Genomic DNA, 25,463 nt, shown 5'->3' with positions numbered 1-25,463 from the left:
TGCCACTTCAGAGATCACACATGCTCTGTGCAAGAGGTTGAGGCAAGTCGGCTCATGGTACTGCTTTTACTGTGTGATACCTTTATGAAGAGCGATCAGGATTTCAAACATGTTTGATTTTCTTGCGATCAGCGGATTTGTGATCAGGAGCACGCCGTGAGGTGTCAATCTCTCCTCGTAACCCCATGTATACTACACAAAGCACAACACATGATTGAGCTGAAATTTGGCCCGGTGGAAAAAAATAGTTGTACAAGTGGCAAATTGGCTCAAAATGAGCCGACAACTGCACAGTGAATGCCCAGCTTAAAGTAGGGATGCACTGATCCTGGTATTGGCCCCAATCCAGCCTCTCAAAGCTGGATCAGGTATCGGTGGGGAAGGATCGAACGGAACTTGACACTAAGACTAAACTATGATTTAGTCTACAGGGTATAAAACTTTACAATGAACAGTCATTTCTGTAAGTCCTGAAGCTTTTTTTTCACCAAACTGCTATTTACATCTAAACACTTTTAGTTCAAATAAATATCAACTTCATTTATTCCAAATATACTCTTTTTTTATGTTTTACTCAAAACATAACTAGTCTTATCTCACAGTAGAGCACACAGATTATTATTTAACACTGCTATCAGTCGATACCCAAAGCCTAGGTATCAGTATTGGGACCAGAAAAGTTGGATGGGTGCATCCCCACTGTAAGACTCCCTGCTCCACATGCTATAGCTGGCAGGCCTTGGTGTTTAAGGCCCGCCCCTCGAACATGACATGAATAAGTTAGGAGATCCTTATGTGATGACCTCATCATCTCAGTAAGTCTTGGGAAGATCTTGTGCTGTTTTAAAGAAGGGGTGTTTTGATCAGTTTACAAACATATTTAAGGATTTCTACAACATAAGAGTATACAGCAGTTTGAAAATGTTCACACCTTTAGTTTGTACATTCAGCGTTGTTGAAAAATAACTCTACTACCTTTAAAGAACTACACATCAGCTTTTCACTGGCAATGTTTGCATTTTTTAGAAATAAGTCACAGCGATTTAAATGGGTTGTGATAGAAAATGACCAATGTGAACTTTGATGCTCTGAATTATTTGTAAAATGTTTCAGTCAGTAGCTTTGACTTGAACTGTAAACAACCTCATTGACCTTCCAGCATTGCTGTGTTATTGCTTTACATTTTCTATAAATACTCAACTTACTCTGTCTCTGTGTTCAGCACTACAGCGTTCAGAGAGCTAAGAGAAATTTATTCATCATTATGCTCTTTCAGGTACTTTGACTTCATGATGCTGTTAAAGTAATTGCAAGGACTCTTAAAGTTACCATAAACCCACTGGAATAGTGTCCACACAATGTTTGATGTACCTGCTGTTTTTTCTTCCTCTCTTCCGTAATTGCTTCATTTCCAACATTTAGCTCCTATAAATAGCAACAGTACAACATTAATTAAATGCAGTTTACCTAATGAGACACAAAAGCCCGTGGGACACTTCAGGACTGAGCTCCAGACTTGAAAAAGATTCCTATCTCCTTGATTTTAAAAAAGCATGGTCATCAAGCATGCAGTGCAGCAATTCACCTGTTAAATGTATTCATGCCAATTTGTGTCACCACACAGACCTGAAGTAATTTAAAGAGGAAGAGCATTTAACATCTTTCAAGAGCTTTACCTCAACAGGAGACCAAGGGAGTATTGGCTCAGAGATTGAGAGACAAAAGCAAAACATGAAGTTGGAATCGGACAGCTCCAAGACGTCAAACACCAAAGAGCAAAGCTGCTTAAAGCACAACAGAGATGTAAGATAGAGCGACTGAAGGGTCACCAGAGATTACCAAAGAGGAGAGGGCACTGCTGTTTAAACCACATCCCCCTGGAACTAAGACAAATTGGGCTACAGTACTGTCTCAGTAGCCCCTTCAAGTCCCTGAATCTCTCTGAGGAGGAAGCCAGCATCTCCCAAGCATTAAAGTGGAAAAACCAACGCCACTGCAAGAATTTAATGAGGACGGCTCTGCACTGCTCCTCGCTCAGTGTGCGACACAACACTTCTTGGCATGTAGTGGATTTCACTTTCTCTCTCTTCTTTAGTCACTGTCTTTGTTACTGCTGCCCACGCTGCAGGGATGGAGTGGATATCCAGGGTTAAATCCTTCCAAGTTCAACTCAGTCATCAGCGCTCAGATGCACCAACACAACACAAGTCCAAAGAAAAGTGCAAACCCAGTCTGGTTAAGTTTTAACTGGGTTGATATTTCTGATTTCTTCTGTTTAATCTTCAATTCAATCCCAATTCACTGTTTAGAAAATAAAGGGAAGCACATTAGAGATGCACATCATGGATGAAGCACTGCAGTGCAGAACATCACATCTCTCCCACATACGCTGTCGTTACATGTAGTTTCTAAAGGCAGAGAAGAAAAGGCTACATCCAGTCATCACACCAGTTCTGTGGAAAACTGGGTCTGTTCTGCAGACTCTGAGTGAACTAACTATAAACAATTCAAGAGCCCCAACTGTGAACACAGAGAGAGCAGTAGTCTCATGTTATCACTGTTGAATATAAAGGATCCTTTTTTTCAAACCAAAAAAGGTCAGGAGGTTTCAGCAATGGCAAGGCCACATGAATGTCTTAATACATGAAACAGTCAGTAAAGGAAGATTTAAGTCAAGGATTACAACCCCAGGTGAGTTTATTTCATTTTCAGTGTTTAGCTGTAATCCTAACTCTAACCGCCGAAACACACCAGGGCCCTAATGCAAGATGAGTCACTGCACAAATGGGACCATTTGTCCTAACCATAGCCTGTATAAAACATGAACATAGCATCTGCAACATCACTTTTCTGTCCTGGAACCATGAAATGAAGCCAGTCCACGGACGCAGCCACATTTGATATGACACTGGCTGGGAGTTTTTCTTTGAGCAGCTACATGGCGCCCGGAGGTCACGTGACCTGAGTTGTGGCTCTGATTGGAAAATCATATGATCCTAATAACATCTAAACCGCAGAGATAGAAAAAAAAATTATTTACTATACAGTGTGTGCTGATACTGAAATCAGCATTTTCGACCCAAGCTGTTTTTTGAACCAGGCTGCAAATATATTTTTAATGCCGTAAAAATCAGTTTCTTTGGTTGGGTGTGTACGTGACTTCTGGTCTTTCTGCAGCCAGCCTCAAGCGGATTCTAGATGAACAGCGACTTTTAGCACTTCCGCATAGGCTTCATTTTTACTGACTGGATGTTGCCCTTTGGTCCTAGTGTACCGTCATGGAACGGCCCATTAGGCTGTCACGTTGGCCATATGCACGACTGCAAATAATTGGTCAGTTTAACTAATTACATGATGAAAGCAACACGGGTGCAGATAACATCATAATTCAGGGGGGAACCTCCTGGAAAAGCCAACAAATTGGAGTTGTGCATGCCTACTACGCATTAACAGCGATAAACCTGGTGAGCTATAACAATGCCACTGAGAGATAGGGATGGGTACCAAATTAGGTACTTTTATAGGTACTGACCGAAATCTGTCAAAAGTACCGGGTACTGATTCAGAAAAAATCAAAAGGTACCATGTTTAGGTACCTAAATGTATCTTTGTGAGTATGAGGTAGTGGAAGAGTAGGCAATTTTCCATGCTGGACATGAACACAGCATTACATGGTTACATATTAAAGAATAAATATGTCTAAATGAAAAAAAAAAAAAAATTATATATATATATATATATATATATATATATATATATATATATATATATATATATATATATATATACACACATATAACAAACTTATATTTTTTACCAAATAAGCACATAAAAGTACCAAAAATTGGTACCGTTGAGTACCGGTACCGATTGCCAGGTACCAGGCATTAGTACCGTATAGTTTCATATGTGAAAGGTACCCAACCCTACTGAGAGAAGATCAAGAATTTTCAAAACAATTTTTCAGCAGATGAAACAGACATTTTATTACAAGAATATAGAATGAAAAAACAGCCGTTATCAGTGAGTCAATCTAATAAACAAATAGAATGGGAAAATTCAGCGAAAGATCTTAAACAGAGTAAATGCATGTGGTGTTTCCAAGCACACAGTCGGAAACCTTAAAAATAAAGTAAGCAATCTGAAAGCTACTTTGAGGAACAAAAGCTGCAGCATTTACCCAGTAACTTAATGAATTACTCTGTGAGTAGCTGTTTGATGAACTACAACATTTCACCACATACATCTTGGAAGGACCAAGATGCATAAAAGCAAAGGGGCAAAGCAAACTTGCAAAATTGGCGAGGCTTTGATTGCCTCCAATGTCTCATTCGTTAACTAAAAAAAGAATGTCTAAATCTAAATTTGCTGTATAACATCACAATATCAGACTTTCCAAGACATTATTTTGATCCCTTAATTTCTGCTGTGTTTGCATATTTCATCTTAAAGAGTAAGCATGGCGTCCACCTCTAAACAGCTGTACAGGTGCCGCCATCCTGTGATGCTCTACCACCGTTAAATTTAACCTGGCTAATGCATACCCCTAATCGATATTTTTTCACCATTTGTACAAACAGTTTGTTTTCCTCAATCATGGCTGGACATATTGGGCACTGATCTATACCCACTGAAACCTAATGTGATAGGTTTCCTTCAAGTCAGTGTGGCGTTTGCATGTCCTCTTGCATGTGAGGGCTTCTTCCCACTTTCCAAAGACATGCACGCTTGATTGACTCCAGTTTAAGTGCGCCTGTCTATGTGGCTCTTTCTGTCTGCCCTGTGACTGCCAGCCCAGGGTGTGCCCCTCCTCTTACCCATTAACATCCATGATAGACCCCATTCCCCTCGAGACCATGAACATGCTAAGAGTTACGATAACAGACGGCAAAACGGTGACTGTTTCGTAATGAAAACAACTCCAAGCTTGACTTAATCTCCATGTGATGTTAAAATCAAAGCTGCAGCAAGGACGTTCCTTCTGCATTATAATTAAAAAATTCCCATGGAGATAGCTGAAAGTCTAATCTCTGCTGATCTTGACCTGAGCATGCAGTAGATGCTCATTCTGCTTCTTAAACTGGCTAACACATCGCTTAATGTAGAGCTTTGGAAAATGTAAACAACGGAGGCCCTTTAGGATGTAGAAAGCTGCACTAAGAGGCAATAAAAACACTCACTCTTGATCTGATTTGGCTTTGTATATCATAAACAGGCATCAGTATCCATTTGAGTGTTTCATAGACAGTTAAAAACACCACACAGAGCTTCAAGATACTCAAAGAGGGAAAGCCTCCAAACATTTCTCCATGCTATGGCCTCGTCAGTCATTCTTACACTGAACTTGAGGTGTTGCACAAGGAGGATTATTTGACTGGATGGTACTCTGCAGTGTTTTCCCACAGGACTCTTCAGACCTGTAAAGAGGACAGGTCAATGGTGTAGTCCTTGCAATAATGCACCCACCCTCTCTCTTACATGCAGCCTTCAGTAACAACATCCTGACCTTCATGAATAAGATGCAGAAACCCAGGTTTCCTCAAGCTGTATCCAAGCCTCGTTTCTATCTAACCTTGCTTCTAGCACAAATACATTTACTACTGCCCAGCTCTACTGCATTGGACCAAAGCCCCCACAGAGACTTTAAACAGATCACAGTTGAATGACTCTTTGGAGCGGCGCACAACACGAGAAATGAAGAACTGAGCCAAAACAGAGGTTTGTCCTCCCTTTGTAAATATTTGATCAAGGTAGAAATCCTGGACTGCCATGAGATTGAGATTGGAGTGCAGGCATTGACTTTTATTTGGGAGCTGCTTATGTGAGATTGGGGGAGGAGGAGGAGGACGGGAAAGGGAGGGGTGAAAAAAAATTAATTTAAGGAGCAGGAGGCAGGAAAGCTTTCAGGCGAGGGGGGCAGTGTGCGTTGGAGGTGGGGGAAGGGGGTGATGGATGAACAGTCCCAACACTGGGCTGATTGAGTGGTAAAACAAGCCGTATGTATTAATGCTTGGTTATAATCCAGTGAAAGCATGCTGACAGCCACAGCCCAGCTGAACTCTCAAACACAGTCAGCCTGTCAAATAAAGAACCAACTTTTCTACATTCCCTTTAGAAAGTAAAAAAAAAAAAAAAAAGACAGAAAAACTCTTAAATAATCTGTTTGGTTATGAGAACACTTTTTACAGTCATTTCAAGTTTGCTCAAGTAAAACTAGGACAAATGTCCTTAGCCAAACTGTTGGGTAAACACCAGGCAGATGAAAGCAATTCACAGTTATCTCAACAGAAACTGAGTCCACCAGTAAAGGCACAAGACCAAGTGGGGCAATGTAAATGTGTTTAATTGGGGAACGGTGTTTTCATTGTGGTTTCTAGGAGGGCAAGTTTTCTCTTCATGCTATTTTTAACTCACTGTGCCTCTTTTTTTATTGAGATACCCTGCTCAAAGAATTAAACCCACACCAAAACTGAAAATTAATCATGGACATTTGATTAAGAAAGAATATTTTAGGTCATTGACTGAACTTATTTGGGCTGCATGGCAGGGTTGAGAACCAAAACATGTAGCACAAAACTAAAGGCACATTCTCTGTGTTTAGACAAACCAGAAAATCCCAACAACAGAGAGGAAACAGATTGGTTGAAATATAAACTTCTTAACCAAAGCACATTAGGAACACCACATTCACAAGTCATGCATTCAAAACTAAGTAGATGCTCAAATACGAGAAAACGTCACTGACAGAAGAGTCAAATCAATCATAACTTCATGATTTAACCCTTTTTAGACCTCCTGAGATTGGAAGACCGTCATGTGTCAACTGAACTTCAGTAACTCCCAATCAAACACAAGATTAGTTATACTTTTAATTTCCAGAGCATTTGTACCATTTCATGCACGCAACAACAAAGCAAGTCAAACAAATCAATGGCAAGCACTGAGATCATTGGATAATGCAATGACAAGAGGACATGCACTAAATTAATACTGAGTTTGCATTTTGGCTTTGGGCTACAGATCTTTGGTTTGTTGTTAAGGGTTTTTAAGACCAACTAATTTCTCAGTCTCAGGCAGAAATTTAAATTCAGACAAGTCCTGAGATGTGATAAACAAAACTCATTTTATAAAAGACAGTGAAAAGAGTCCATGGGAAAACAATGTCAATAAGCTACTGTGCTTGTTTACATCTGAGTAGTAGAGCAGTCTGAGTGATCAGGGTCATTAAGAGTAATATGAGCAAATACTGATTAAATCTTTCCAGTTTTAATTGGTCAGGTCTGTACTTTCAGTTTTTTTATTTTTTTTTATTTCATGAATGTACATTTTTGATTTGGAAGTCAAAATTACTGAATTTGCATATTGCCTGTTCAAATATATGTGCAAGATGCAAAGTGCAGCAGCGTGTAGCCAGGCTCACCTTAGACTGCAGATCCTGAGACTTGTAATTGGAACATGTCTGTTTCTGTCCCTCCTCATGTTTCCAATATAATGTTTTAAAACACTTTTTGATACAATCTTTGATTTGCCAAAGTCAGGCTACTGTATGTAATATCAGTGTGTTACATATTTAGTTTTACTGGTCAGATAAAACCACGGACAGAAAGTGTGAATCAAGGTGGACTGTGATCTGCCTCATTGAAGGGGACGTATGTGATCACACAAGTTCACATTGCTGCCGTTCTTCTACACAGTCGTAGTGTGCGACAGTTCAAAAACCAAGTGAGAAACTTCAGTCAGTTCATTCTAAAGTTTTTGCTCCAAATGAAAGACAAACATGATGGAAGATTTTAGATGAAACCTGATGAATTTCTCGACACAGGATCTAATAATAAAGGAAGTCTAACACAGGAGCTTGAACGTCTGCTTCAAACAGGTCAGAGGATAATGTTTTTTGAACAGCACTTACTAATTTAATGAGTGTTGAATAAGTAAGAACCATACAGTATATCAGTAACCATTAAGCATAACTCCAGCCTGGCTAAAGCTTCACTACAGCTTCAACACAACATCTGACCAGCACAAAAAAAGGGACCAATAATTAACTTACTTTGAGTAATTGTGATGCCAAAAAGCATGAAGTCTACACATACACCCCACAAATCTTTGTTAATATCAAAAGTGCTTCACAATAAATTAAAAAACTCTTCAACCAGATTTAACACCTTCCTCTTCTTTTCAGCACGCACCTTTTCAACTCAAATTTGACACCAAAGAAACGCTTTGTCAACACTGTTCAGACAAATTATTTCTGTGAGTGTGGTCCCCTTGAAAATATGACACTGGTCTTGAACTTGAATCCTCGGCTTTCCAGTGTTTGTTTAAAAGCAGTGAATGTCTTATTTCCTGAGGGGCTTCTTTTTTTATTGCTTTCTTACAGCAGCCAGATCTCAGCAATTAACCCACTGGGAAAAAGATGATTATCACTGACGGAAATGATGGCCAACATTACAAAATAAGATCCAGGCCGTAAATAGCTACAGCTTGCTGTCCTCTCAGTGTCTGCATCTCTGCCAAAAGCGTCCGTTTATCTTCATAAAACGATAATATCCTGTTTATTTTGTCATTAAGAGCCAGGAAGGAAATATGAAAGGGTGTCCTTCTGTGTCCTCAACACTTTGTATCAACTTTAAGATTCAGCCTCAATCCGTGTTTTTTATTGCTTAATTTATTAATGACTTTTATTGCAACTGCTACAATGTGGGCACTTAACAACTGTAAAATAAGCTCTGCGCGTGTGTGTGTGTGTGTTGCATGCACATACATTTTTCCATCCTGGTGAATAATGGGATTAAACTTTATGGTCATTAGTTTGGGCGGTGTTGGGAATAATAACCCGTGGTGACAGTAAGAAGTCACTGTAAGGGGAGAGGGGAGGAACTCAGACAAGCGGCAAATATTGCTGTATGAATGAAAAAAGGAAGGGAAAACAGGAGAAGAGAAGGAAACAAGACGAGAGGAGGAGGTAAGAAAAATTGCAGGAAAATTTTAAGCAACGAAATGAGAAAAAGATTTGAAAAATTTCAATGCAAAAAATGTAAATATTAAAAAGGGGATAAAAGGAAAGAGAAGAAAAAAGGAATGAGAAAGGGAAATAAATAAAAGAAGCAAAGCTAGGATTAAAGAGATAAACAAAAAGAAAGGAAAGGGCACAGACAAGGAATGAAACAAACAAAAGGACAATCTAGGAAAGCTGGAAGATCAAGAATAAAACAACCAGCGTGGAAAGACAGCTGAGGAAAAGGGGAAAAATAGAAAAGTGACGAAAAAAAATTCAACAGAAGAAGTAGGAATAGAATAAAAACGAAACCTGAAAACATAACTTGGTAATAACCAAAAACTGGGAGCTACACGGGGATTAAAAAGCCAACCAAAGACGAGAAGTTAAAAGCAGAGCGTCTGGGAAGCACTGAGTGAAAATTTTACTAAAGTGCTGAGTAAAACATGAGGACCGCTCTCTAACCGGCGCACTAAATATCATAGCACCATGGTGACATTTCTTTCACCTTTCTCTGGGAGAAAGCAGCTGCTTCCATTCCTCTGTCAGCAGGGATGACTGATGGAAGTCGAGTGAAGTGCATTTCGCCATTCAAAATGAGAAAGCATTCTGGGAAATGGCAGGAACACCCATCTACACCTTTCACCAGTGTATTGGAGAGCTGTCACAGCTCCAGAGTGAATGGCCACCTATCAAGCCTGACAAAAGAACACAAAGTGTCTAAAAGTCCTGACGTGCCAAGGTGGCAGCACAGAGGGGAGAGGAGGGCCCGTGGTCAGAATAACCACCACCTGGCAACCGTCTGCCGCCCCTCTGTCAGGAATATCCCGTCAAATTGCATCTCGCTGCTTCCAAAAGCACTAGTGGAGTCACAAGTGTCGATGTGGGGGGACAGGTGCACCACAAACTCTTTTCTTTGGCTTTCATCATGTCCATTTGTTTTCTCATCTTATCCCCCTCTCCCCTCGCCTCACCTCGCCGTGTTTGTTTAGTGTCGCCATCGGTTAGGCTCGTCAGGCTCCGCGCCGGCCGACAGCCTGTCAGTCTAAGCTCCTTTTAACACTCAGCAGCCCTGCACGGTGACACAGAAGCTCCCCTGGCATCGTGCTTAGCAAAATGAAAAGAAAAAAGGGGGCTTGGCTGCGTACACCTCTCGGCTCTCATCAGCATCTCGAGCTGTCTCCCAAGTCCTCCTCTTTTCTCTTTGTTTTTTTCTCCCCCCTCAATGTTATATTTCTCTGTTCACGCAACCTTAGCCTGCCAGGGCACCTTGCAGCAGTTATTGGTTTACCAAAACGGAGAGAAGACAAAAGAAGAGAAGAGGGTTTCTAACAATGGTGGCTGTGGTAGACAGTCTCTTTATTTGGTGTAAAACATTAAAGAACGCAGAATCAGCTGGGAAATGTATTCTTCATGGACGCCAAAGTGAAGCCATACGTACATACTACAAGCCGAATCAAATTTGTTAAAAAAGGATAAGTAATAAATTTAAACTATCTAGTCATGAACTTTGATAATAAAGGACACAATGCAGAAATGTTGAGTTCATTTGTCATATCTGTTCATTGTCACAAATTTCACTTATTTTGCTTTAATCACAATAACTTCTATTTTCTGTTAGCTCAACACGGGAAATGTTCTTGTTTTTTTTTAAATGCACAGCATGAGCGCCCTCTGCTGGGAGAGCTGCAGATTTGAGCAATACCTTTTATTAGCAATGAGCAAGTACTTATATCCGGTATTGGGCCAATACCAGCCTTTTTTTCATGGTATCAGCACTCATGACAGCTGCTGATACTCAAGAAAAAAAAAATCTTATGTGGAGTAAGTCCTCCTCGCCAGTAGTTGGTGCTATATTGTTGCAGTTTGACATCACGGCAAATATGTCAGGTCCTGTTCAGGCAACATGAATGAACCAGGGAGAGTTAAAAGTTAAACTGTTTTATTTTGCGCTTCAGTTTACTTTAAAAAAAAATACTTAAACTCTGACGGTTGTTAGTTTTATTTTGCACTTTTGTTAATTAACTAAAAAAAAAATTGTAAACTCAGAGAGTCGTTTGTGTTTTATTTTGCACTTAATGGCAGAGCAACTGTGCTCTTTTTGTTCAAAATGATCTGTCAGTGTTATTAAAATTTGATGGATCAAATACCGAGTACTTGGTATTGGTGAGTACTCAAGAAAGAGTACTCGTACTGGTATCAGTCTGAAAAAAAAAAAAAAAAAAAAAGTGGTAGCAAACATCCCTACTTTTCATCCAACTTCCAAAAAACTTGCGTCCGTCATCTCATCCAGAGGGAGCACCGCTGCCACCTACAGTAATTTACAAGCCTAATATTGATTGAAAAGCTCCACTCGACCACGCCTCCCCCACAGAAAAATTTAATTGACTCTGTCAATGGTTGTAATCAAACTGATGTCTATAGACATCCATGGCAGCCAATGAGTTAAGCTTCTCTTGTCGTGGCATAGATGAACAGCATGCTAGGAGTTGAAAGTAAAAGTGTGCAACTTAGCTACCTTGAGGAAGCCTTAAGGCTGCATGCTACTTGTAAGTCAGTTCAGATGGTGTCATCATTTTCGAGACACATGATGCATGAAATGCGCTGGGATTGGCTGAAAAACACGTGGGAGGAATGACCTGCATGCCTGATTTTTTTTTTTTTTAATTCACGTGGAAGAAGTGGATGATTGGTGTTAATTTTTATTTCTTTTTACTAACAGCTTTCTGACCACTGAGATGGAAGACCCTTTGTGGAACTACCTACACCTTACATCCAGTCTGAACCGTATGTATACGCATAAATGTTTCATCCACTCTAAATGGTCTAAATGGGTAAATCATACGGAGCCAGAAAGAGTCCACACCTGCAGCACAACGTAAGCACTGATAGTCATTTCTTGCATTGACTGCACCCACTTCCTTTACAAAACCAACAACCCTTAGCCTTGGCAACACTTTTATTTTCATGGAGTATCAACTCTCCATCACTGACCAGTTAGAGCTACAGCATCACAGCAGCTTTATCGGTAACAGTGATGGAGGTGCAGATGGGGAATTCACCTCATTTGTTTCATGCTGTAAAACTTTCATTTCCAGAGCTACAGAGTTCAACAACCTTGTTGCATTTTCCCGTTGCATAATTTCAGAAATTAAAAGCAAATATCAGGGTGCCAGTATGGCTCAGTAGTTTACGTGCCGCTCCGAATGAAAGGGTGGCTCTGGTTTGGAAACTAACCTGTGGCCTCTTTCCTTGACGTCACTCCTCACTCTTAACTTGTTGTGTCATGTTTTCCAACCTAAAGAGTATTTATCTGCTTAAACATTGTCTGTCTACTGCTGGGTTGGATACACAGAAACAAATGATGATGATGCTTCCTGAAATGAGCTGTTTAATTTTGCTGTGAATGTTAAGAGTAACAAACGTATGGGCTGGATGAAGATGATTCATTCAAAATACAATTTGAATCCTGATTTGTTTATTAATTGGCAAAAAAAACTGAAGGCTGATTGGCCATTTATTTATTTATTCTTTTTTTTTTTTTTTTTTTTTTTTTGCCGGCAGCGCTCACGATCTTGCTTCTTCACCATTACTCACTGTTACTTAAATAAGTTGTCCCATAACATTTCTGCTCTCCCCAAAAGTGACTATCATATCAGTTTCATGTTTCTCTGTTAGCACAAAATCTGCTTTCATTTTCTTACATATTAGTTTTTGGTGGATTTTATGCCTTTACTTGGAGAGTACAGTAGTACAGGGGATAGAGAAAGAAACAAAGAGTAATCTGTTTAGTCACTGTGTTAGAAACACTCCCTCTCACGCATTTTCAGGCCACAGCAGAGATCTGTTTTCAGCCATAAAGTCTCATTTTTGTCAAGAATCTGGAAAGAAAAAGAGCAGAAACTAGACTGAAATTCCTGGTGCAGAGAAAAGAAAGCCCCATCAGCCAGATGTGTCCACGAGAATTTTTTAAAACAAAGAGTAAAGGTATTTTTTCTAGTCGGCCCAGATACAGAGCTCAGAGTAACATCAAACTCATTGATGGTCACAAATCCCTCACATAAGCCTCGCAGAATGAGCCGTTACCGTTTTCCTTCAAAGACAATGCAACTGGGGCGGCAGCAGAAACTGCTTCAAAGTGCGTTTGATGGCAGATCTCAGACATGTGAACGAAATGCCTGCGTCAGAAGGACGATGGTGGGAATGGCAGAGGGAAACGGAACATATGGCAGCCAACATGAAACCATGCCTGAAGCGAGGAGAGACTTAGAGAGCAGGATGAACGGAGCGGGAAAAGTGAGAAGGGACGGAAATGAAAAGAAGACGGCTGATGCCTTTGGAAGAGATGATCTCACAGGTCTGACTGAGCAGCAATTCAGGATGCACCTTCCTCCCCCTCTCTTAATCCAGGAGTGGACTTGATTAAAACAATGAAGTGGAACAATGGAGAGGTAGAGGAGCAGGAAAATAGTGGTTGTAGTGTTCGCCTTTATTTCTAGCAGCCCATTAAGTCTAGGAGCGATGGGGCACGGCAAGAGATGAAGGCCAGGCTGCTCTGACTTTCTTAGTATTCCCCATTTCAAGCTGCGTGAGATTATTAGATGCAAGGAGGAAAAAAAAAAGATGAGCACAAGGAGAAAAAAAAAAGACAACAACAAAAGGCGATGCTCCGTGCTCTGCTCCACGCATCATATCTCTGTGATATCATTAGCGCCTCTGCACTTAATATCATCATTACTATTGTTATCATTATCGGACCCATTTATCTTGAGTTTCCTTCTTTGTGCAACAAAGCGGCATCATTTCCTGCTAAAAATCGATAGCACAACAGAAGGGATGTTTTCTTTTTTCAATAGTTATCTGGCTCCCGATCCTCCTCTCGCTCAGCTTCCTCCTAATGACAAGCCGACAGATACCAAAGCAGCATCCTACACGGATAACTGCCTGACACCACCTCGCCCACCCCCTCTGCTTCTTACACACACACACACATACACACACACACACACACACAAACAAACATGGCACCATATCTTTGAAATCAATCTATTAAGAAGAGCCGGGGTGGCGTCGGCTGGCCTCGCGCTCACAGATAAAGTGAACTGTGAGCCGACGTGCAAGCGTTTTTCCAGCCACAGAGGAGGGCAGATAATAGCTTGGTGAGCACCGAGATGATGATGATGATGATGATGATAATGTTGGCAACCGAGGGCCACGAAGCATATCCAATCCTGTCCCTAAATGTCAACCTTCCCTCTTATCGCTGTGACAAAAGGGCTAAGAGAAAAGCTTTGTAACAGAGAGGCCTGCTTTGAATGGTTAACCAACTCTCTTCATCGGGAGAGGTGCACCTGTTCGTGCACGGACGCTGTAACAGACGGCAAAATATGCTGGATTAGAGCACGAGGGGTAAGGGGGAGACAGAGATAGATGGAAGGAGGGGCGAGCATGTTTGTAGGGGTGAAATGATGTGCTAGCTCAGGCGCTTGTTGTGAGATTACAATGACTGTTCTGTTTTCTCCTCGCAGCCAGGAGCGACAGAGCCCATTCATTTTTCACAGCAAAATGCGACAGATTGAAGGCCAAACATCTCTTTCTTCCCCTGTCTCTTCTGTCTGTCTTTCTTCTTTTCCTTTTTTTTTTTTCCCCCAGCCTCGCTCTTGTGTGTTTGGTTAACCCAGGGCTGAAGTGCAGCGCAGTGACAGGGGCGTGATGCCTTGATGCTGACACCGCATGCTGCAGACGGGAAAAGGAAAAGTGATGCCCTGTGTCAGCTATAGCGGACGCCCCGTGGTGATGTTCAGTGCTTTCCATCCCAAAAAAAAAGGAAAAAACACGTTTGCTTGGCTGCAAACTGGCCATTATGTGGGCGACTGGGGGGCGTGTTGTGCAGCAGCCAGGTCACTCTCGCAGACACGACAGCGCAGCACAAACTTCCTGTATTTCTATCAGCACGCCTGGGTGAAATCACTGCAGCTGTTGCTCTGCAGGGAGCTATGACATTATTAAGGTGGACTCCAGAGTAAACAATGCACTCTGCTCCTGGAAAGCTTGGAGGAGAAAGCGCTCACCCGTGCTCCTTCAACAGACGCAGGTTGGTGCAGAGGCAGTAATTGCAGGCATCATAGCCTCCCAGCTTCAAAGATGAGCTGGATGCTTTATGAATCAGCAGGGTATACATGAAGAGAGAAAAATAACTGCTGCCTCTCCGGTGGCTCCTGCTTTTGTTCCCTCAGCTTGTCTCGGAAGATGACGCGTGTAAATGGTTCAAATCTAACTCAAGATGGACAAATGGGGGAAAAAGAGATGACCACTTCCTGCATTTTTGTATCGCAGGTGCAAAAAGCGATGCAGTTAATCTGAAAGACTGTGAACACGACCGAACAGGAGCCTTAACCCTCTGCTTATTTTTCAAAACATACATATGTATCACAGGCTAGTCGACTTTTGGCTGCTTTGTGAAATTCTCAAGTTTTTTCATCATAAGAAGATTCCCCTCAACACTTTTTGAAAGTGTTAACCAGATTTCACACATCACCTGAACTCTGCTTGAAACAAGTAGAAATAACTGCATCCAACTGGCAAGGTTTGGTTCTTAAGAAATAAAATATTGGCGTCACGAAGAGTCAAAAAAAGACAGACTGAACAATGAAGAAAACTAAGAAGACATCCAGTGTTTTATGCAAAACAACACAAATGAGCATACATGTGAAAATGTATCTTGAAGTATCTTTTGTAACCCTCTCCTCGTGATTTCCACTCTATGTAAAGAACCGTCCACTCAATCAGTGACGCTGATTCGCATGACCTTTCAATCACTCATTATCTTCATCAACGATCGGAGTCATCCCCATCCACATGTGAGCCGCCGCTGACACGTTTTCACGGACAGCTGATCCTCTCCTTTCTCCTCCTGCCTAAAGAGCCGCGCTAATAGAAAAGAAGAGCGGGCTGAAGGTGAGGTGGCGCCGCCGCTGAGAGAGCCTGCAGATGATCATACCCAGCGGGGGAGGAAGCACACTCATCTCTGTCTCTACATCATATGCCAGCCGCTAACATCAACCTGTCACCTTGGGCTCGCTCTGAGCCGATATCATGACGGCATGCGGCCGAGGTGAGGGGGAGGGAGGGGAGGTCAAGTGGAAAGGGAGGGAGATTATCAGCATTTGACGTCCAGGGTCGGGATTTGCGTTTGAGTGACGATGGCCACTTTTCCAGAGAGACGTCACGTCAGAGTCTCCTGTTCAAAAATCAATTGATGCATTGTCTGTCTGCTGTCCAATTTATTTGTTTGTGCCTCTGTTAATTCCTTCTTTTATCATAGGAAGTGATTTGAAAACAAAGTTTCTATATTCTCTCATTGCTTATTAAACTTTTTTTGTCTTTTTGAAGTTAAGCACATGAGTCCATCTACAATGCCTGCATGATTTCCCACACATGACAGAGATGTATTGTTGGATTTTTTTTGTTGATTTCTTTAAAAAAATCACTGCAACAGTTTTGTTAAATGTGCCGTCTATCACTTGACTGACATATTTCACTAATATGTGATGATGCTGCGTTCTGATTTTTTTCTTCTGAAGGATTCAGTCCGCAAAAAAACAGAGACAAGCTTTATCCTAACACGACTTTTTCCAGACGTGTACAGATTAATCCTCAACCTGTGGGAGTATTCTTTCCATCCGTCCATCTATCTCTCCATCAGTACCATCCATCTCTCACAGCAGCTCTCTCCATCACTCCTCGGCTCACTTGACTTGATTTCTCTCCAGATTCGTGTTCAGATCGAACGTGCGATAAAGAAAAATGGAGAATGCGAGTGAAAAAACACAGACTAACAAGAGCCCCCTCACTGGACGTCTGAGTCCTAACAGCGTATTAATCCTGACAGTGATTTGTTTAAGCATGGACTGTGTTCTCTGGTCAACAGGGCAGATTTATCTCTCATTCTCACCCACTCTTCCTCTCCGTCTCCGTCTCCTATATGTGTGTTGAGTTTCATGAAACCTCTCAGGCTCAAAAGAAATATAAGTGCTAATCTGGGTGCAGCTGAAAAGTAGGCTAATACTGTCTGACTAACCGGCTCTGTGATAACGTGTCATATCTATAGACAGCTACAGGGCTCCGACACAAGCTGGCTGAATTTTAACACCAGGCTGGCTCCTCAGACTCTGGGCTTTTTTCCTTTTTCTTTTCTTTTCTTTTTTTTTTTTTTTTTTTTTTTGAGGATGGGAAAAAGAATCCACAACTCCATCAGAGGGTCTAATGGAGTCATTAACTCCACACTCTGATTCTGATCAAGGATGGAGACACAGTGGGGACGACTGTGCTCGATCCATGAAAAGTGGGGATATATCCGTACACGATCTGACACTGCTATCGATGTCAGGGTTTTTTTTTGTTCCCATCATGTGAAGCGGCTCTTTTTTCAAATTGTTATGCAGTCATCTTGGTTACACATCCGAGCTTATCTAACAGATCTGCGAGGGTTTAACAGTCAATACCTAACTGTCGATCTACAACCACGTTACAGTCGCATCTTTCTCTACAACTTTGGTGTAAAATGCTTCCAAAAGAGATGATCAAAGTATGGTAGTTAAGGATAGCTTTCGTCTCAAATTTTCAACCTCAAGTGACAGAATGTGATTGACTTCCATCTGACAAAAATAAGATGCCGATCCGGATTCGGCTCAGATACATCGCCTCACATTCAAGAATTTGGGTGGCTAGGACCATCACAGATCTAGACAACTGACCTCTAGAGCTGGACAGCCAGTGAAGGTGCCAGAAAGACATGTGTAGATTCTTCCTCAAGTGGAGGAAAAAGGTGTCGGTGGAGGTCAAGGTCAACTCAAATTGAGTGAATTTGTTCTGGAGTTTGAAACAATCCTCCACAGTGGAGGAGCTGTTGATTCTCCTCAGGTGTTGGCTGCTCACGGTTTACACTTTTGAGGCTTGATGTGGAAACAGCAGGGGGCTTTTTATGAGAGGGGTGCACTGGAAAACAGAAGTTCAGTCATGTTACATAATAGCTCAGGATTAGCCCAATTAGAGACAGACAGGATAAGGGATGGAGCTCCGTTTTTTGCTCTCCACCATTCAAACAGAATCTGGAGTTAGATCTTGTTTGTGGGTCTCCTCTGAGGGATCTACATGCCACACACACGAGGTCTGCTTTCCCCCTCTGCACGGATTTGAGCCTCAGCTGCAATTTGCGGGTTGTGTGTGCGTGTGTGAAGAGACTTCACAGCCCTGCTGTCTTGCTCCAGGCGGTGAGATAAGGGCTTTGGCTTACGCGCCGCCGGCTGACAAGACATCACATCTTTCTCTCTGTTTTAATGCACCCACACCGCTGAAACCAGCTACCAACCTACCGAGCCGGCTGCTCTAATAACAGCATCCTTCAGCATCGCAACGTCTCCCCTGTCTGATTGCTATTTAAGGGTTAAAAGGAGCAAAAATGAGGAATTGGAGGATTTTACAGAGAGTGGTGTTAAAAATGTCACGGAATTACACTCTGATGTGATTGAGTTCTGCTTTGAATTGGCATGAGAGGGTTCAGAGAGGTCACTCAGTTGCACAGAAAAGAAATCTTTCACTGCTTCTTGTCTCTCTGGCAGGTTGCAGCCGACGTGCCGGTGCCGGGGAAGCGCGTCAAGTCACAAGGCATGAAATACATCCAGCCAGTGCCCCGTAACAGGATATTCAATGCCCTGACTTTATTCTACCAATATATCTGAGACTGCTCTTCCTCCTGACAATTCCACAGTGAAAGCTGTATTCCTCCACAGACACGATCACCACAGAAATCCCAGTGTTTGACTTGCATGGGTACGAAACTTACCAGGATGACAGTCGGCCCAGAGAAACACGCAGGCTGGCAAAACCAGAGAGAAAATCCACCAGCAGCAACAGCACGATTGCAGTAGCCTCCACATGGTAGTGATGTGCACGTCGACATGCAAACAAAAAGCAGCAACAACTGTTGAGTTTCTCCCTTTTGAAGGCAAATCAGCGACGCCTTCGCTGCGTAAAAAGCAGCGCCGGAGACGCAGCGCAGACGGAGACTGGACACAGAGGAGGTGAAGGGCGGAGAGAAATTGTTAGAGGTCCAGTCAGAAAGAGTCTTTCAGTCCCAAAATCCCCCCGATATTCCTGGATAAGAGCATAACACTCGGATACAGATGGTGATGGAGGAGCGTGTGAGTGCAGCGAGGGGGGGAGAGCAGGTTGGAGGCGGACTAGCAGCGATGGTCCACACAGCGCGTCGTCGCTCTTGCGGCTGCGGTGTTGGAAGCAGCGCTGGTCGGGCACACAGAGAGGGGACAGTCGGTGTTGGTAGAGGTGGTGAAGAGACGCTGGAGGCTTTCCATTCCTCCGTCAGCCCAGGAAGTAGCGTGGGAGCCCCAAGTCTGGCAGTGACTTTAAAACAGTCTTGAGGAGAGAGAAAGAGAAGGAGAGAGAGGGAGACAGAGGGAGGGATGGGGTGGGGGGAGTGATGAGAGGGGGGTCATTCCTCTGGATCCTAGCGCCTGCGAGAGAGCGCACAGCCGCTCACTTTAACAGCACACATGTCCCATAATAATAAGTATATATATAATAAGTAATAGATCTGCTCTCCGCAGGCGGTCCTCCTGCTTTCTGCTCTGACTTAAATGACTTAAAAATAGACTCACATCTGATAAAGCAGCAGCATTTTAACAGTAATTTGTTCTAAACGAAATCCTGCCCCGAAGTCTGTTCTGGTATGATTTATTAGGCCTATTGAATCCATCAGAAGCATCAGTTAAGGCAGTCCGAGGTGTGGTAGTCTCCACTCGAGGTAGCCTTGGCACAGCTAAGGTGATTAATTCCTGTCAGTACAAAAAAAGACAAGCAAGAAGTGTGGATAAATAATGATGGATTGAGTCTTTAGATACAGGGGCTGAGACAAACCATGAAATGAGCCTTTTTAGAGTTTGACAATTTGTCATTTACTGAGCAACTCTGTTAAATCATTTCTAAAATCTAACAGCCAGAACCTGCAGTCCCAAAATCACTGTAAGGCAAGGGCCAAGAAATGGGGGGAGGCACAAAGAAACCTGACAGATGCGTTACTAGTTTGAGCAGAAATGCATCATAAATTAACTTCACCACAAAACATTCACAAAAGGCAATGCAATGCAATATGATAAAAGCAAGAAATTCCATTTTCACACTTTTTTGTGAACTCCTGTAAAATATCTACTGGCTTGGCTCGGTGTGTATGTGACCAGTTATCTCTACCAAGGAGGTTGTGTTTTGGGAGTTTGTTCGTCTATGAACAACAAAAGTAACAAACGGATCTTGATGAAATTTTCAGGAAATGTACAAAATGGGGTAAGGAAGAAGTGATTAAACTTTGGAGGTGATCCGGATCACCGTCTGGATCCAGCACTTTTTTTTAAAGGATCTTTTATCATTGTGAGATAGGGCTGTTTTCAACATATGTGTATATCACTTTACGATAAATGGTTGGATTGCTTTGCACAACAATACAAGACAAGGTCACCATAATTTCTGACAGATGTAAAAGTACGATCCAGATCCTGACAATATTCTGGATACTGAGATCCAGAATATGAAATATGTACTGGGTCATCATAATTTCCAACACTGTCAGGGAACAAATTATCGTACAAACCTGCAACTAACACCAAATTGTAGCAGACAGTCTGCTGAAAGGGAGTATAACATTAAAGTAGGACTTAAGTGTTGGTGACAATCACAATATGTTTGGTGAAAGTCTGCGCTCTCTGAGTGTTTTTCTAGTTAAATAATGGACAAAGTCTCCCTGGTCACCCATCTGTTTCTGAAACAGATTTTTGAAGCAGATTGGCTATCGCAGCCATGTTGGAAGTGATGGGGGCTTCGAGTACAGCTCCACGTCAGTCACGTGAGATGAGTTGTGCCTTAAGCTCATGTGCTTAATATCCTCTAACTGCCGAGTTGGAGAAAAAAAAACTCCACCCCCTGTAAAGTGTGAGCCAATAGTGATATTAACAATTCAGACAGGAGATGTTTTTTGAATCAGGCTGTGAATAGGTTAATTTCTGCTGTGAAAACGTCTTTTTTTGGCTTGGTGTGTATGTGACTTCCGGTACTTCTGGAGCCAGCCTTAAGCTAAGTAGCAGATTTTAGCACTTCTGCATTGTCTCATATTTTTTACACCGGAGACTGCCGTGTGCCTCAATCTGTCATACTGCCTCAAGCCCTTGGTGTCCCTACATAGCATTAATTTATTCACTACAGGCAACATTACATACAGTAGTGTACATTATCAGCATTTGACTTACAAAAGCTGAAAAACATTCATTACGGTTTTTATCATACAGAATGAGGACGATTAACAACCAATTGGTGGATGTACATGAGCTCATATACTGTCAATTCTATTTACAGCATAACTTAACCCTAACGGTAAATTATTTCACTAATTTATTTTAGGACCTCACCTCAAGCCCTGTGCCAACCTCTGCTTTTCCTGTCTCCTTTTTGCTGCTACATTTCTTATCATAGAGAATGGCTTCAGAGATGCACCTCTATGGCCCAGCTCCTGAGCACAAAGGTGGCCAATTTTAGCCTTGCTGCTGCTTCAGCCTTTTCTTCAGTGGTGTCACTGTACTGAAATGAGGAAACAAAACATTTTGGCTAGTGCTGACCTTACTTGGGGACACTGACAAAGTTAGCAGTTAAATAATGGACAATGACCATCCCAGGATTAAGCTGACTGAACTCAAAAGACATGGTTTCTGAGTTTAACTGTGAACTAACTACATGACGTTATAAACAAGCCATGTTCATGACAGGCTGATTTACCTCATTGAAAGACTTTCTGTCATAAGACAACCTGCTGCTGTCTCCTGCCTCCCAAACACTCAGAGCTGATGAGAAAGAGGGCCTCCCAGTGACAAAATGCTGTGTTGCGCTTTCAAAATAAAAGCACGTCACTTGAAAATTTTGAAATCAAATATTTTTCTCCTTCGTGGTCTAATTTTTGGGGGGACCAATGCGCCAATGTACACCTTACCTTTGCTGTGAGAGGGAAGCCAATGTTTGGATTCCTCATCCTTTCTCTTTAAACCATTGTGTTGATTTTGTGTGAGCAGTGTCCTTCAAACATGTACTCATTGCTTTTCAACAACAACAAGGCTTTGCCAGCTCACAGAGTGTCGTGTAGCGTTTCAAACAAGGCTGCTGCAGACCCACAAAAACAGGGGGCTTTCTTTGTGTCGAACAAAAAGTTAAGCAAACTCGTTAGTCCGTTCTTGGCATTAAAAACTACATGGTTAGAGGGTGAAAATGCAACAATTAAAGAGTTTTCACACAGTCTAAAAATATAAATGTCTGCCTTCGCTCCAAGCCACTACTATTTCTGTTTGATGGTTTTATTATTTGTTCTTGCAGACACATTTCCCCTCCAGTGCAGCCCCAAGGACCCCGTCTGAACAAGCCCACCCCCTTCAATATGGAGGCTGTCACATATGCTGTGATGTCTGAGGCAAGTATCATGATGTCATGTGTCACATTCAGTATGTAACATATGACCTGTATACCTCACAGGCCTTTCCATATATGCATTGGTATATTAGCTCTGTAGATTGTGGGATAGATGCCAACAGATGGTGGTTTGACAAAATCCAGCTGGACTTAAAGTGCATCAACTCCCAAATGGAAGAACTGTTATTATTGGTATTTTTGTTTTTAAATAATAGGCCTGTGTTTTGGTAGAGAAAGATAAATATTTATAATTTGATGTAGTCAGTGCTTGTTGTTTCAGGAAAAATAAATAAATGAAATGAAATAAAACAATAAAATAAAATAAAACAGAAAGTAAGGTCCAGAAGGCTTTTAATGGTGCGTCTGTATGGCCTAGCGTGTTGGCCCTCGAGTGGTTGACCCCAGCTCGAACCCAATCTGTGGCCTCTTTCCTGCTTGTCACTCCTCACTCTCACCCTGTTTCCTGCTCTGTCCTCTTCAATTAAAGGCACATGTAGCCTAAAAACATAACACTTTTTATGTACAAGCCAGAGTTAAGAATAAATTTCACTGATAGACAATTTTTTTTTTTAAATATGTCCAAAAAAAAAATGAGAAATTGTCTGGATCTGGGTGGGGTTTAAGAGGCATCTGCAATGTAGTGGCCACTGTTTGACACATGCCAGTTTATGCTCACCATTTCATTCATGAACTACAGAAATGGGACCGGACGTAGATATAAGAAATGATGCTCATAAAGCCCATGAAGACTTTCCTTGAATTGCTCATAGTCTTCGAAAATTCCTGTCATTGTCCTCAAAGGTGCCATGACCAAGACACTAGCAGGACATGGTATAGACTACAGACATTTCGCTGCCAAAATCCACAAGTGCACATATGATCCTTGCGAGTAGCCGTGCACACGAGTCCAACAAGAATTCTGAATCTGAAAAAGTACTTTCTCTACCCTCCTGCTTCTAAAACTTTCGCCTGCTCGCTTGCAAGCATGTCCTCATTTTGGCAGTACACAATCAGACCCAGTCATTGTATCCTAACTGGTTCCAGGTCTTGTCTTTTAAGACTGGCTGTTGTCTGTGTCAGAGTAAGTAAACAAGAAAGGGGAGTGAAATGCACTAGATGTTATACATATTTAAAGTCATATTAATTTTACTGTTAACATTCTCTTGGTGGGTCTCATCCACACTTGTTCAATTGTGAAATATTGCCATAGAGTGTTTGTGTTGGTGTAAAGTGAGACAAAAGTATATCCACCATAGAGTCATTATCCAGCTGAAAGCCTCTGAGTAATCCATTTACACTTGTGATTACATTTCAATTTAACATAAATGTAACACTTATAACAATGCTGAACTACTGTTCATTTAAAATGTGCGAAGTAACAACAACCCTGTCTGATTCACTGTGTTTCAGTTATCTTTCTTTCATGTGAAGTTGTTTTTTATGAAAACAAGATGAGTTCTTAAACAGTGTTTTCTTTAAAGCTAATGTTTTAAAGTGGTTGTTTTTCTTGACATTTTACATTTGGAGCGTTATCAAAAAGATCAGATAGTTTAGCAGCACTCACCTCTTCTTGGTTGTCTCCTCTGCTGTGGATGGTGGCAAAACCTGAGCAGGTGTCTGGATCAGCAATCAAAGCTCTTGGAACAAACCATTGAAATGAAACAGAGGGGGGAGTCAACGTAAGAAAGAAAAAAAAAATATATATATATATATATATTAATATTTTTTTTAATTGTTAAGATGATTTAATATTTTTTTTTGGAGTGGGGATTCATATTCATGTGAAGACTCATCTCTCTTGTTTGGTGGTTTAAATGTTAATTAGTGATATTTCATATGGCTGTGATGCCACCTCAGTGGACTTCCCCTGTTCATCTACAGCTGGGAGAGGACTCCTCAGGTTGGTGTTGGTGTTTTGCAAATGGCAGAATTGTACTTTGAATTTAACCAGCACTTCACACGTCTCTGTGGTAACCTTAATGCAAACACACGACAACCACAAACTACTGTAAATGTGTCAGTAGCTGCGTTTCCATTACACCTTTTCGAGAAATAAAATGTTTTGTTAAAGAATGATTGAGCCTTGCTGCTGTTTCCATTACGACTAGAAATGCATACAAATTTAAAAAAAAATGATATGCAACATTCATCCGGACGCTGTGCTTATATTGCTGCTGATTCGTGAACATTTTCACTGGTCAAACTATCGGATGCAGTCACGCTACTTCAGAACAGGCATGAACAAAACACTGAATGAAAATCATCATTTACAGCTCACCTGCCCTCCCACTCACACACACCTCCGCCCCTCCCATCCGGCCGCACTGTGACCTGCTCACAGGCGTCCGGATGCCTCCACAACTGAATGTAAAAACACAAACTTCTGCACTGACCATAAAACTAACAGCAGAGTTGTTACACTATGAATGCGCCAGTCTGTATGTGTGGACGTGGACATGGACTAGGGACTTATGGGGGAGGACTGTGACTGAGAAGAAGAGGGAGGTGTGTTGTTATGACAATATGACATTTTTCGAGATTTGGGTGTTTCCATTGCCATTTTTTTATTGGAATATTTACGTTTTTCACAATTCTAAGTGTGATGGAAACATTGCACTTGCAACACAAATTGGGGGTCGAGACTCGCAAAGGCTAAGAACCACAGCATCAGAGTAACTGTTAACAGTGTTTTAGCATTTACGTAAAAGGTAAACATTTGAAAATGGCCAGCAGAGTGGAATTTTTTCTAAAATGCCACAATCACCATTGCTCTGTAAACAGCAAGTTTTCAGTGGAGATGCGTCATGCTCCGCTGATATATATATATATATATATATATATATATATATATATATATATATATATATATATATATATATATATATATATGTCAGGATTTTTTTGTTTGACAATATCAAAATTGGGATTCTTTGTCAGAAAAAAAAAA

At 41.5% G+C, this 25,463-nt stretch overlaps 1 protein-coding gene across 1 annotated transcript in view; it reads right to left on the bottom strand.

The window, feature by feature from the left end:
• The window catches only part of LOC141787971 (receptor-type tyrosine-protein phosphatase gamma-like), a 613,454-nt gene extending 589,339 nt beyond the window's left edge, over nt 1–24,115 (bottom strand). Inside the window, exons 1-2 of the mRNA XM_074666742.1 lie at nt 24,081–24,115; nt 18,843–19,432 (exon numbers count right to left, since the gene is read on the bottom strand). Of these exons, the coding sequence (XP_074522843.1) occupies nt 18,843–18,936 (94 nt within the window). The 5' untranslated portion in view covers nt 18,937–19,432; nt 24,081–24,115. The remainder of the gene's footprint in view (nt 1–18,842; nt 19,433–24,080) is intronic.
• Nucleotides 24,116–25,463: the final 1,348 nt, after the last annotated feature.

This window comes from Halichoeres trimaculatus, unplaced genomic scaffold, assembly GCF_033239565.1.
Source record: "Halichoeres trimaculatus isolate MK-OKI-2021-1 unplaced genomic scaffold, fHalTri1.1 fHalTri1_scaffold_1, whole genome shotgun sequence".
NCBI classification, from domain to species: domain Eukaryota; kingdom Metazoa; phylum Chordata; class Actinopteri; order Labriformes; family Labridae; genus Halichoeres; species Halichoeres trimaculatus.
Note: the sequence above shows the minus strand (reverse complement) of the source record. Positions and strands in the feature narration are given on the sequence as shown.